At 45.8% G+C, this 14,849-nt stretch overlaps 1 protein-coding gene across 1 annotated transcript in view; it reads left to right on the forward strand.

Annotated features, from left to right (window-relative positions):
- The window catches only part of drosha (drosha ribonuclease III), a 76,984-nt gene that overhangs the window by 22,285 nt on the left and 39,850 nt on the right, over positions 1 to 14,849 (forward strand). The window contains exons 17-22 of the mRNA XM_062379440.1: positions 1,897 to 2,004; positions 9,232 to 9,370; positions 9,472 to 9,532; positions 9,881 to 9,940; positions 12,680 to 12,779; positions 14,497 to 14,599. Coding sequence (XP_062235424.1) covers positions 1,897 to 2,004; positions 9,232 to 9,370; positions 9,472 to 9,532; positions 9,881 to 9,940; positions 12,680 to 12,779; positions 14,497 to 14,599 — 571 coding nt within the window. The remainder of the gene's footprint in view (positions 1 to 1,896; positions 2,005 to 9,231; positions 9,371 to 9,471; positions 9,533 to 9,880; positions 9,941 to 12,679; positions 12,780 to 14,496; positions 14,600 to 14,849) is intronic.

Genomic DNA, 14,849 nt, shown 5'->3' on the forward strand with positions numbered 1-14,849 from the left:
GCCAAAATCCGCCCCCTTGTTACTGACAAGGTTCGGCTACACCGAGGTTATTTCACTTGAAAGGCTCCGTCAAGGACCCGGCTGCACTTTACAGGCAGGGGGGGGGGATTTTATTTATTCATCAGTGTTTCTTTTCTAATTTTCATGTTTGCTCGTTTATGCTGCGAGTTTGTTTTCCTGCTTCTTTCTGTCCAAAACATCTCAAGGGAAACGCAGCTTGATTTCTGTGATGTCACAGAGAAATTCATGTGTGGGTGGGTCTTTACTCACAGAGACAATGATGTGCATCTATTTATTTTTCAAATAAATATAAATATATATATGAGAGAGATATGGAGAAAAAGATTTGAATTTCTATGTTAACATCAGAATAAATGAGCCTTTAAACCAAAAGAGGTTCCGTTAATTTTATCATTTATCAAATAGCTAAATTCTGGTGGTTTATGGAAAATAAATAATTAAATATTTAGTTAAAGTGTAGTTTGAAATTCATGCGTGTAAAATATCCTCCATGGAAAAAAATAAAACTGGTCTGGTTGGACGGCGTCCAAACTGTCAAAACATCATCCGTGACAGTAAATTAGAAAAGTCCCACCTTTTGATTACCGGAGTATCAACTCTTTCAAGCCCCCGCCCCACCTTTCCACACACACAGACACACACACACACACACACAGACACACACAGTCTCTCAGGCAGTGCTCAGAACAGGACAGGGACACAAATAGGGAAACCCTCTTTAGAGCAGGACGTCTCACTTCGGCTCAGACTTCGTGGACCGAGTCCTCTGAAGGACGTGGCGTCTTCTTGAGTCAGTGCAGTAGTGATCAGGGGATAAAGCCAGGGTAGCGATGTCCCAGCGAGCTGTCAATCATTAGGGTGTCACTCAGTTTTTATTGCAAACCATAACTAATTAAAAACCCAACCTGAACATACTTGTAATATTTCCGCCAGGGGAAAAGAAAGCTCGGGTCCAGCGGTCTGGTTGGACAGTGTCCAAGCTTCCCAAGCGTCATCCGTGACAGTCAATTAGAAATGTCCCACCTTTTAATTACCGGAGTATCAACTCTAACAAGCCCCTGCCCCTCTACACACAGACACACACAGACACACACTCACACTCTCTCTCTCGGTGATCAGAACAGGTCAGGAGCTGTGGACACGAGCAGGCCCTGGCTTTGTTAATTGGCTGCTTAACAAGGCCTGGGGAGTGTGTCACCGCGGCCCCTGTGATGGCCCCAGGGCTACGTGGCAGCGCTGCTTGTAGCTCCCGGGCCCCGAGTTCCCCCCCCCCCCAGCGCTAATTAAAACATGCATGGCTCCCTCCTCTCTGGTGTGGTGGCACGGGGTTAATGTGTGTACACCAGCCTCTGCTACAGTTCCTCAGCCTTGATAAGCCTCCACTAATGATTCTGCAGATTGGCTCTCTGACTGTCGGACTCATTTGCTGACCACTGGCTGTTTTCTCTCTTCCATGTCGCATTCCCTCCCTTCTCCTCCTCCCCCCCTCTCTTTTCCACTTTCCCCTCACTTTGTTGCACTCAAACTTTTTCTTTTAATATAATATACGCGGGTCACAGGGGGCTGTCAGTGTGTGAGTGTGTCAACATGTGGAGATGGGCTTTGATTTGACTGTCCAGGCCACGTGTGGATTTCCCTCCTCGCTGTCGTTCCTCTCGCCGTGCAGCGATTGGGTTTTGATTATTTCATCTCTCTGTTGCAGAGCACCACTTAATAAATAATGACTGTCTGATTGATTTCTCCCTCCCTGTTCCCTCCATCAACCGGCTCCCTTTCTTTCTCTCAATCTCTTCATCACACTTTCTCTCAAAACATGCTCCCCCCCCTCTCTCCTCTTTCATATATGTCACAATCCTGTTTCTCTGTCCTCCACAGCACGCCATGATGCTGCCGGTTCTCACGCATCATATCCGCTACCACCGGTGTCTCATGCACCTGGATAAGCTCATCGGTTACGTCTTCAAGGAACGCTGCCTCCTTCAGGTAAGGCACAGTCATGACTCCCAAGGTGTTGAGCATCTCATAGCCTCAAAACCAAGCTGCATTATTTAAAGCCCTGAACTTACAGGCTGGATAATGGTAGGCACATCCCCTCGGTTCTCTTTAGGAAGGCTGCAGTCTATAACTGGGTAAGATAGTCAGAATAAAAAAAAAGAAAGCATTTTGTGTTCCGGGGCTTCTTGTGTGCAGAGATCCAGGGAGGCAGCATTGGCCTCATTACGGTTTCCCGTTCCACCTCTGCAGGGATAGTTCAGGTAGAAGCAGGGCCTCAGGAGTCGGCTGAGGTAACCCACACCGCGGCCTGAGTCACATCTCTGCAGCGAGCAGCCCGGCTCGGCTGTGAGTTGCAGTGACAGTAGTGAGGACAACAACAGCCTCCACCGTGATGCCAGCTCTCCCTTGTCAGGTCTGCAGCCTCGAGCTGTGTGCTCCTGGAGTAAGCCCCACGGCTGCCTCCAGCAATATTGAAGACCTGTCATAACCTGATACATTAGAAATCAATGTGTTGTAGCCTATACAGAGTTAAAAAGGGAAAGGATGCATTAAGATCTGCTCACGGCTCTGTGTGTGTTTGTGTGCGTGTGTGTGTGTATGTCCAGTGCACTGGTTGTGTTTATGAGCACAGATTTCACGTATTGATCAATGATTGGCCTTTTGCTCGTCTGTTTAATGAGGACCTGTCATTATGGGCACTGAAAGGGAAACACTGACCCGCTGCCAGCTCCCGACTCGCTGTGGCCCTCTCACGGAGGAGACGCCCATTTGAGTTTGACATCTCTGTCTCTTGGGGACAAGTAAATGGATTTATCCCTCCCCTCCTCTTTCTCATTCGGTTCCTTCATCTTCCCCCCCCCAAAAAAAAAGACAGACAAACAAACAAAAGAAAAACGCAATCAGTTTGATCATGACAGCTCACACACACACACACAAACACACACACGGCTCTGCAGTGTGTGTTGCCTGTCTGTCTGCGTTGCAATTCTATCCAGTGGGGTGTTAATGCCGTGACATTGCTCTTTGTGCGTTGTGTTGTGTGTGTGTGTGTGTGTCTGGACTGTCAGCAGTTCACCACTACTGGGACTGAAATGGCCAAAGTCGGGAGCCATCATCGCCGGGCTTACAGGACCCCCCCCCCCCCCCCCCCCCCCACTGCACACACACATCTGTGGCTAATGTCCCGCGGTACACACACACTTCCTGCCCAGATAGGTTTGGACAGAACGGCGGCGGCGGTGAAACGGTGCCGGTTCAAACAGCCGTCTTCCAGTCAGAACTCATTTCAGATCACTTCCCATTTGCCTCCTCTCTGATGGGATGATCACATTTAATGAGCTGAATGTTTTCCAGTGGCAGTCGCTTCATTGCAAACACGACACATGGCACCACTCTTTGATTGCATTACTATGGATTGAACTCCGATACAAGCTGCGCATGGTTTGAATTTATTAGATTTATGTAGCTGTGTTTATGTGATTTATGGGTGAGTTTTAAACTTTTCAAGCTAGAAAAGTGGTTTTAAATAACAAAGTAGTAATAAAAGTAAATACACAGTTGGTGAATCGTCACAGGGATCATAAAGAGTAGAGGAAAAGTTGTGAGGAAAAGTTTGCATTAACATTCAAAGCTTAACTTACTCCACTGCTACAGAAAAGGTTTAAGTTGAACAATTTCCTTATTAAATATTGACATTTTCTACTTTTTCATGACCTCCTGTATGTGTTTGCTTCCCCTCTGTGACGTCTAAAGATATTCATCGGACTTCGGCTGCTTGAATTCCACTAGAAAACTGCAAACATTAGGATGTGTGATTGACGGGGCGAACTCTGGGAACAGGCCTCTGAACCGTTACTGGGTTTAAGTCTCCTTTTGAGTTCTTTTCCAGGATGATTGACATCGGCCAAGCGTGGAAATATTAATGAGCAGTGGTCGAGCACGGCCAGGCGGGAGTTTCCCCTGGGGAATGAGATGATTGCCTCCATGCAACTGCGTGTTGCCAACAGTAAAGGCACTGACAGCATAATATATACCAGTGTTAAGTGTTTTGACATTATCAATTCCAACTGGCACTCCGTCCCGGTGAGCTGGGAGCTGTGGTTACTCTTAAGGAAGTGTTTTCAGCGGAGGAACGGGACGTGGGTGGTCATTCTTGGTTTCAGGACCGTTGAATTGTTTTTTTTTCCGAATTGGAATCTTTGTTCTCGCCACGAAGAGTAACGAGCTGTGCTCCCGTTGAAGGAAACTGCTAATTTATTTCCCTTGTTTCATATTTTCCTTAGAAGAGATGAAAGCAGCCGATCATCTGGGGGAAACCGCAGAGTTTGTACAGAAGCAGTTTCCAGCTCGTTCTCTCTAATGTTTTAATGAAAGAATATATCTGTGAATCAATACTGCAAGAACATATGTCGTAAATTCATAATCACTGTGCCGAACTGCGTCAGTGTTAAGCATCATTTGATCCTCTCTGCAGCAACACACCTGTTATTGCATTACCGTGCAGAGATCTGACCGCGGCATGAGGCAACCTGCAAACACACAGCCTCTGCACCCCCCCCCCTCACCTGGTACCAGTCGAGCAGAGGCCCTTTGAAGCTCCTCTTCTAAGAGCCTCCCCTTTAAACATTTAACATTTAAAACTTAGGGGGTGGGGTTTGGAGATGCATGTGTTCGTGGTCGCCACATGCTCCCGCATCCCCACATCCACCAGACCCTCATAATCCGTCCCCCCCCCCCCCCGTCCCCCCCCCCCCCCCCCCCCCCCCCCCTGTGGTTCCATTCCATCCCCATTCCTCACTTTTGCCCCACGCTGGCAGAACGAGAGGCATCACAGAGGATCTCAATAATTCAAGTGTACAAGGCCCCGGCTCTGATATCACATGCTTTTGTTTGTGCTCCTTCCTGAATGCGGCTGTGACTCCGTATACAGAGCACCTGTGTGTTTTTATCAGTTTGTTTTTATTCATGGCGATGCACCCCCCCAACCTGGTGATGGTGGTGTCCACCTTCTTTCAACCAGGGCTGGCTTGAATAACATTTCACAGGCTTTGAATTTATCCAGCGTTTCCTCCAGGAGTTGTTTTAGCAGCCGGGGCAATGCGGCCATTATGGACCCTGATTCTTAAAATGCTGCGTATCAGATTTTACATGTCAAGTATATGGAATATCGAATATCGAATTTTAATCAAATTATCGATGCCAGCACTGACCAGTGATCTGGAACACGACCCAGCTCCTGAGGTCGCATCTTGACTTGTGATTTATACTTGTTGCAGCGGGTTAACAACCCCCCCCCCCCACACCCCCTAACTGCAGATGTTGATTTATAGCTCAGCTTCGAGTTTCACCAGATGATAGCTCCATGGCAGCGGTGAATGGACGTATCGTATGATCAGGCTGTATAATTATATTTCTCTCAATAACCATGTGCTGTGATTTACTGTGATGGAGGCCGGGCTGGTTTCTTGTGGTCTCCACAGGGTTCGTCCGTCTCCGCCTTAACCTCAACGAGTAGTAACATATTTTTTTTTCGGTGGGGGGGGGAGTTCCACGCCAGCTGTAGTGGGGCTACTCCTGTCACTCTCTCTGGCTTGAAAGTTAACACACAGCTATAAATCCAGCCTCATGTCCACATGTGTGTCCTTATGATTCAGTAGTGGACCAAGTTAGAAAAGAAAATACACACATGAGTTGTGAATCTTTGAGATCCAGTCTCCAAAATCCTGCAATTTGAGTTGATAATTATCTTACATTTGCTTCTCACATTGCCACTTTGCTGTATTGTGTATAAAAAAATCAAAAAAAAAAAATCAATTATTGCTGCCTTTATAAAACTAATAACACTGGAGCTCTATCAGAGGAAGTTATCCCCACTCCCACAGAGACAAAATCTTTAAACCATTACCTCAAGTGCTCTGTGAATCCATCATAATGACACCTGCACCCAAACTGAGTCAAGAAGGAAAGTGACAAAATACTCAAATAACAGTTTGGACTTTTGAATTCTGTCTTTTTGGGCCAAAATAACAATCTGCTGAGAATAAAAAAAGGCTGTTTTCACATGTTTTATCAGAAATGAGAACAGAGGCCTCAGTCCATTCAATCTGTCGTGTGTACCCCTGAATCCGGATTTACTTTGATACACACACTACACACGTTATATTCATAAACTATGCTCATCAGTTCCATGAGTGAGCGATGGTGTTTATTCCTGTTTAGCCGAAAGGAAATGAAGCAGCAGCAGCCGCCGTGTGATCGCTGAATCCAAATCCCTGCGATACTTCCCGGAGTCGTTCCGCTGACGGGAACAGTTGCAGTTGTCGATCGCGGCTCTGGAAGCCAGAGCTGCCGTTGGATGTTTTTCCTTAACGGCGAAGGACCTGCAGTGTTTACAGAACAACTGATGTGTTTCACTTGATACGTCTCCTCTAGACTCGGCACTCTGCAGTGCAGGCTGTGTTGTAGGCAGTCATTGACTTGTGTCTGACATCGCACGATGGGGGAGCAGAAATTGGAAATCTGACGTGGTTGTTGTTGTTTTTATTTATATTTTTATCGAACTGTCAACGCGGCGCTGAGAGTTGCTGGATTTCTGCTTGTGTCATGTCACATTATGAGCTCTTTTCCTCACTCATAAAAAGGCTGTTCCTCTTAACCACAGGAGAAAAAACACACAACTGCTGCTGAATTTGTCGTGTCTGTGTTCAAGGCTACAAAGCTGAAGGCCTCTTGAGCAACCATAAATATTGAAACCTCTCTGTTAACGTTTTACATATATATCTCATTGGAGCTTGAAATTGAGTTGAAGTTGGCTGAAAGGAGACAAGCATTTTGAAAAAAGAAAAGCCAGAGGGGGGGAGAGTAGACGGATTTCTTTCTATTTTTTTTCGGCGACTGAGATTAACGTTCTCATAATGTAAGATTGATAAAGGCTTGACATATCCTACTGAGCGCTATCTTTCTCCTTTTCCGTTCCTCAGCGAGTTCTGAGTTCAGCCGCAGCCGTCTTTCCAGGCACAGCAGTTTTTCTTCCTCTCTTCAAACAAAGCAGAGTGTTGACTAATGTGCTTCGGCTCCTTCAGGGTTATTTTACCTTTAAATCCCACTTTGGGAAGGTTTGAAAGTTTGAGTCATTTAATTTTCATACAAACAACTTTCACTGTGACAAAGAGGCAGCTGGGACATTCTCTGTCTTTCTGTCGTGGTGGCTCCACCTGTTTGTTTTGTCTATTGAGCCAGTACAGATCCAGAATCTGTTGGTTTATGAGCTCTGATCAGTATTAGCGTTTAATTATTAAAATATACTGTTTTACTGGAACACTTACTCCACATCATATGTGATATGTGTTAATATAAACCATATTGATGCTATATATCATTTTATACAATAATATTGTCTTTTGCACACTCTGTCTACATATTCTTACACTCATATTATATTATATTATCTATTGTATAGTCAAATACTTATATTTATACCTCTGCTATATATCATATCATATTATATTATACTCTTTGTATATTCAATGTATATATAAGTCTATATACACATATTTATACATGTGTACAAGTTATTATTATTATATTTACTATTATTATTATATATACTGTTGCTGCCATTACTACTATATACTGCTATTATATTGGTATAATAACTATTGTTTATAAATATATAATATGTTATATTATATTATATACTATATATACTGTACTACTTTTATATACTGTCTAACAATAACATTACCATCATATCATCAGTATTATTACCATCATCTTGCCACTGCACCTTATCTACCTATTTATCTTGTGTTTCTGTTTTTATTCTTTCTACCTACCTCAATATTTTTTTTATTTTTGTTTTTTCTATTGCATTGTATTTTATTGTATTCAAATATACCGGCTGCTATGACGACTTAATTTTCCTTCGGGGATGAATACAGCAATCTATATATCTATCTATCTATATAAATATCCATCTATCTATCTATCTATCAATTGGCCCTTTGGTTCCTCGGACCAAGGTCAGGGCCAACAGACCTTCAATGTGAAACCCAAACCAACCAGATCCACAAAGGAGCAGAGACTCGAGGCTCTGACCTGAACTCAGCAGCTGCGGTGTCTAAAAGCTCTTTTGTGAGTTCCTGTCCACATCTGAATAACTGTGAAGGTGAAGTAATTCAGACCGAGAAATAAATTGCTTCTCTTTCTTGCTCTAGATAAGACGACACTATCTCTCCCTGCATGTTTTTATGTAATTTTCTGCTCAGATTTTTTTAAATGGAAGCTGCAAAGCAGATTTTTTGCAGAGGTGGGATAAAAGACTGGAAACTGCCACAAAGACAAGATGCCAAAATAAAGTACTTGTTTTTGTTTTGAGGAGAGAATTAGTCTCAAATTCAGTCCTTGGCTTCTGGCTCACCTCTTTGCCGCGGGCCTGTCATGGCGTGAAGAGGCGGTGAATGTTGGATTATCGGATTCAGGAAGTCACAGACAGGGTCGGACACAAGCCTCCGTTATCCCGGTGTCGGAAAGGTGTGGGGGGGGGGGGATTTAGTTGCCGAAGCTAATGGACCGTCCAACAAGCAGTTCACAGGCCACTTCAGATTTGTTGTTTTGAGTGTGTGTGTGTTTTACAGAAATTGGCCAACAGCCCAAATGTGGATCCATTGTTTTCGCCGCCTGTGTTGCCGGATCCCACTCGCTCGCTCTTTTCCGTGGTGCTTCTCCGTTGTTGTGTCGCTCATCGCACGGTTCACTGGTTTCATCAATTTCTCTAAAACAAAGGAGGAAGAGACAATGGCCCCAGAAAACTCACAGGGCAACAGGAAGTCGCCCTGCATCTCCTGAATGCCTCCTCGGCTGCACTCACACACCCTGTGATTGTTGGATTGCAACAAATCATGACTCGTGACATATTGTCCGATATGACAATGATCAGAATTCTGAATATAAAGTGACTGCACCTGCTCCAGAGAGTAAACACCCTCATTCATCCAGTGTTTAGCGAACGGGAGGCTGTTGTTCAGCGCAGGACTTCATAGAGAGATTATTTTGCACAATATGAAACACAGCAGAGGAAGCACAGTATATTTAGACCCTATTTTCTCCGGTGTAGACACAGCTGAGGTTTGTTAGTTCATGAAAATGGTCCCGGAGGTGAAAAGTGATAAATTACAGCTGTTTGCTTACCCGCTTCCTCTCTCTCTCCTCCTCCAGCTGGCCATGACTCACCCCAGCCACCACCTCAACTTCGGCATGAATCCCGACCACGCCCGCAACTCGCTCTCCAACTGTGGCATCCGCCAGCCCAAGTACGGCGACCGGAAGGTCCACCACATGTACATGAGGAAGAAGGGTGGGTGTTGCTGTCTCACTGTCTCTCTTGTCTAATGACCAGTCTGTCTCGTAAGTGTCCCCGACCCTTCACACCTGCGCATGTCTTTTCTCTTCTGTCAGGAATCAACACATTGATTAACATCATGTCTCGTCTGGGGCAGGATGACCCCTCCCCGTCCAGGTAGGCCCCTCCCCCCCGCCGCCACATATCTGTTCACGCCATCACTGACCACGGGAGCAATCAAAGGGACCAAGCTTGTGATTAATATACCCGGCAGGCCTGCTGACAAGAAAATTAACTTTAACTGTGCAAGGCAGGGATATCTCAGGGGAAATGAAATGAGCTAATTTTAAGGGCAGTGACTGCTTATTATTGAATGTGAGCTGCTGTTCTGCTCAGAGCACTGATGAGGTGAGCAGCAGTATGTGTGTGTCTGTGTGTGTTTGCATAAAGTCCGTCTTACTTGCAACTTCTTCAACTGCCTTCACATCTCCACCCCCCCCCCCCCCCCCCTTCTCCCGCCCCCAGGATCAATCACAATGAGAGACTGGAGTTCCTGGGCGATGCTGTTGTCGAGTTCCTCACCAGGTGAGAAAGTGCTGGCGCATCTTTGATAGACGCAACCGCTAATTGAAGCCGACTACAACACTCAGCCCTTTCTTACCCCCCCCCCCCCCCCCCTCGTTCCCTCCTCACCCCTCTCTCACTCCGTTTCTCCTGTTCTCATCGTCTACATCTATCTGTCACAACCACGCTCCTCTCCATATCCTGGACTCATTCATAGACAGTGATTTACTGGTAATTGGAAAGGGGATGTAATTTTTCCCCTCCCTTACGACCCCCCCACCTCTCTCTCTCTGTAACGGCCTGAAATTTTCCATGACAACTTGCAATTAGCTGTCCAGAGCTGCTGTCTCGAATGCTGACTGTGTTATTGACTCCCAGGTGAGTGTGAGCGATGCTGCCCGGCACTTATCTAAACCCAGCGCTAATTATATATAGCCATTATTAATCGCATAGACTTCCTGCTATAGTGTGTGAGTGAGCGAGCTGCCCACTAACCAACTGTACCTCCTCGTTTCAGTCTGAGTGGAGGTTATTAGTGGAATATATAAAAAGCTGCTTCCTGTGTTTCCACACGGCTGAGCACTCTCATGTACTCACACCGGTTTGTGGAAAAAAGGGGGGAACAGATTTGTATCTGACTTTCATTTGCCCAACAGCATAACTCCTGCGACCAAAATGCAATTTGTAACCATCGATGCTAACACTTCCACAACAGTGAACATTCAGGAGCGGGATTAAACCTTAATAGGAAGTGACACAGTGGTACACAGGACGCTGCTTCTGCTCCTCATGCGGCGGGAGCAGTGGTACTCAGAAGGCGGTTAGCCTCCGTTTCTACAGATATCTCTGGGCATGTTTTGCCAGGCTCCCTCCTTCGCCCCCCCCCCTTCCTCGGCCTCCCTCCTTTGATTGTTAGCGTCCGACGAGACATGCTTGGCCTACACTCTGGCCCTCTGAATTATTTATCAGCCTCTTGTCCAGTTAAATGGGAACAGCAGATCCAGCCAACTGCCTCGTGCAACACCACTGCACACTGCCCTCGGAGGCTGCTGCTGTCTGCTCCTTACACAGGGAGTTAGTGTTGTACTTGCAATATTTGTCGTGTATCGTCTGAGAACGATTTAATATTTCATCCGGGAGGCTGGAAAAGATCAGGTAAGTTTTAAAATGAGCAATAATTATTAAAGGCTTGAGCAGGAGAAGTAGAAATCCTCACTGTAGCAGCTACAGGAGCACATCACATCTGTTTTTGGGTCCGTGAGGCATAAAGTTTAAGAATCGCTGCTGCCGAAGATGTAAGGGAAAGCAGACTGAATAATGGATGACAGATGAGACTCCGAGCCGCCGCCTGCCACAGCCTCTGTGTTCACTTAATGACCCTCAGATGTAGAGTGTGGTCAGTGAGGTCAACAGTTCACTGCATCTCAAAGAATGAGGAACGAGCACATTTAAAGGACACACGTCCTGCTCACGTTCAGGTTCATCACTTTTATTAGTGCTATTATTGGAGAGGGACAACGCATCACTTTCTTTATACTGTGAGTTACTGAAGCTCCATTTTCCAGCCTCTGTCTGAAACACTTCTGTGAATGTGAAAGTTCTGCAAAGTTGAAAAGTTTGTGGTAAAGTGAACTCTGAAATTTGCCACGTTTAACTTAATTATAAATTGAAAATGAAGCGAAATCATACATTTCTTACTTTCTTACATCACATTCGAACGTTTACGATAACTATAGTCCTGAATCGGTTCAGGTACCTGCAGGTGGTCATGAGGTCCTTACCCAATTGATGTGTGTGTGTGTGTGTGTGTGTGTGTAGCATGTGGGTCTAGTCAGGTTTGATGGGTCGGGTCGCAGTCAGATATCAACTGGTCTAGATTTGACTGGTACGGAGCTATGCAGGGCTGGGTTTGAATGGACCCCTGCAGAACTCGGTGGCACACTCCCTAACAAAGTCCCGTTCTGAAAACAGTTGACCAATCACAACAGAGGGGATCAGCTGACAAACAACCGTACACTGGGCTTCATTGAGAGAAGAGAAAGGAGCTAATAACTATATAAAGCTCACTAGAGGAAATAAACACGTCCTCTGTCTCATTTAGGTTTAAGTAATAAAGTCCCAATATCTATAACATGTAGATTCTTGTACCTGGAGGACGCCGTGCGGCCCAGTACGCCAGTTAGTGGGACTGACACGTTCACCAGCTAGAAAGAGACTCTGCTGGAATTATTTCCCATTACTCTCAAGTGTTTTTTTATTAATTCCAAGTGCTCTGTTTCCACAGTGAGATCACAATGCTCTGACAAATAGACCTCTCGTGAATTTGGAAAACAGAACGCCACCTGCTCGTCCCTCTCTGCATTGATTAGAAATGACTGAATTAAACGGCCTGTTTTAATTCAAATGGAATCAAATGACACGCAGCGGTTAGGGAGATGCTGGACCGTAATGAAAATGGAACCTGCTCTCCCGGAACCCAGCTGTGGAACCAGCGAAGCGACCGCGTTGGGGGGGGGGGGTTCCAGCACAGACCTGGAGAGGCTGGAAATCTCTGGGAAATGGATTAAGTGGTCTTGATAAATTGGGTAAATGCCGGATGAGGGCGAATCACAGAAACGTCTCTTTACATTAAGGTCACATTACTGCTGCTTTTTGAAAAACAATCCTCAGAGAAGAAACTAAGCGATTCTATCGAAGAAAAGAAACCATGAAATCTAAAATCCAGGGAGTCTAACCTGTTTTTCATTTCTCTTCCCACAGTGTCCACCTGTACTACCTCTTCCCCAGTCTAGAGGAGGGCGGCCTGGCCACGTACAGAACAGCCATCGTGCAGAACCAGCACCTAGCCATGTTAGCCAAGGTAAACTCCTGCACCTCCTAACAAGTCCCCCCCCCCCCCCCCCCCTGCAGGTCGAGCCGATGAGAGGTCGGCGATCTGACAGGAGAACGTGTCTGAGACGGCGTTATTGTTTTTTGAGTCTCGCTGTTATGACTTCGCTTCTCTCTAAGGGGGCGCTGGGGAAAAGTGTAATTTTGTGTTGCTGCCATTCGAACCCCTTCCTCGGCCCTTCAGGTTTGTAATTGGACATAAAAGGTTGTTGTTTTGAAGGCCCAGACCAGTGCAGCTGGGGTCCCAGTGGGCCCCTAGAGGTCTTCCTGAAACACTCTCCAGTTCCTCTTATCACCAGACCCCCTTGCCTCTCCCCCACCCGCTTGCTGGCAGCACGGCCGAGCCAAGCCGCACTCCACTGGCACGTTTGTAAAGAACACAGCAATAATCGTCCCGTGATGTGAAGAAAGCAATTACAAACTTCAATCTTTCATGTTGCTCCCCGCTGAATACAGAGATGCAGCCGCCCGAATCTGCATTAGTGCTGTGTAGCAGTTTGGCTTGTTTCAATTTGCCGCTCGCGGTAAAGTGAGTGTGATACAGTGTTGGACGGTGCCAAGTTGTTTTCCGGAGCTCCTCGAAAGCCGTCTGCTCAAGAACACTCGCAATTATCTTTTTAAAAAAAAAAAAAAAATCTTCTGCGAGCGACAGCACAATCCACCACTTCACTCGGAAGAGGCTTAAAAGTCCGAACGGGTTCCCTCTGAGTTGGAGTATTTATGAATTGTGATTTTTAATTTGTGTGTGTGCAATCACGGGAGGTGGGATACCACCAACAGTTAGCAGCCGTAATTAAATAGCACCCTGACTGTTTCTTGGTGGCTAATCATCTGTGGTGCGCTGCCAGTGAAGTCAAGTTGGGCTGCTTCTGACTTGGCTCAGAGGAACAGTTGGAGAAAGTTTGACTGACCCACACATTAGAGACTTTCAGACTTATTTACAAGTGCCGACGTAGTCACTATTTTTTACTGCATTCGTCTTTGTTCTCAAGTAGTTCAATCAAACAGAAGTTAACAAATGGATCCACTGAAAGTTCAGAGTAAGAACGTGTTCAGGAGACGGGTGTCTGTGAGTGTGTTGAGTTTGGTGCAGATCCAAATACGAATCTGTATCTTGTGAAATTTAAACGTTTCATAAAGAGACTGTTTGTGCCCGGGTGGAGTTATGAGCCCTCTGTTCTATTTGTACATCTGAAAACATTCACAGGTAGATGACAGTATTATAAAGAGATAAACAGGACATTGGATGTTGTGATAATATTACCAAAGATAATGGAGTTGGACGCTCTGTGGTGTTTTAGAGAATGAAGGTCAGCCACTCTACCATTTCACAATTTGTCCAGGGATTATCCAGCGCCTGTGTGTGTGTGTGTGTCTGTGTGGTTTTGTGCATGCATGTATGCACATTTTCCTTGTGTGGCGGCTTAGTGCATCATGCCACAGCTGGACAACACATGGGCACATCTGTCAGTGCCATGAAATAGAACCTTTTGCAGCAAGGTCGAACAATCTTTCTTATTTCCCTCGAGTTTTTTCTGCCCTTTTTATCCCCCCCCCCCACCACCTCTTTTTTCCCGTGGAGAGCCGACGAAAATGTGCAATACCAAAAAATGCTATTACTTTTTAAAGAGGCTATTACCGAGGTGCCGGTGGTGGCACGCTGATATGAATGTGTTTGTCTTTCACAGAAACTGGAGTTGGATCGCTTCATGCTCTACGCTCACGGACCGGATCTGTGCCGGGAGTCGGACCTGCGACACGCCATGGCCAACTGCTTCGAGGCTCTGATCGGTGAGATTCCCCACGAGACAGAGATAGCACCTCCCGGGTGATGGTTTGTGCAGGAGCCCACAGAAAGAAAAGAGAGGAATAAATCTGTGAGGGAGCTTGATATGTAAATCTGTTCCTGAAAGGACTGATTTACATCAACACTGTTTCTTATTAGCACAACACAAAAGTGAGTCGGGGCACGACACTCTTTAATGCTTATAGTTTATAGTTTAAGGAGAGGCGGTGGTCTAGTGGCAGAAACTTGGACTAT

Source organism: Platichthys flesus, chromosome 21, assembly GCF_949316205.1.
Source record: "Platichthys flesus chromosome 21, fPlaFle2.1, whole genome shotgun sequence".
Taxonomy (NCBI): Eukaryota; Metazoa; Chordata; class Actinopteri; order Pleuronectiformes; family Pleuronectidae; genus Platichthys; species Platichthys flesus.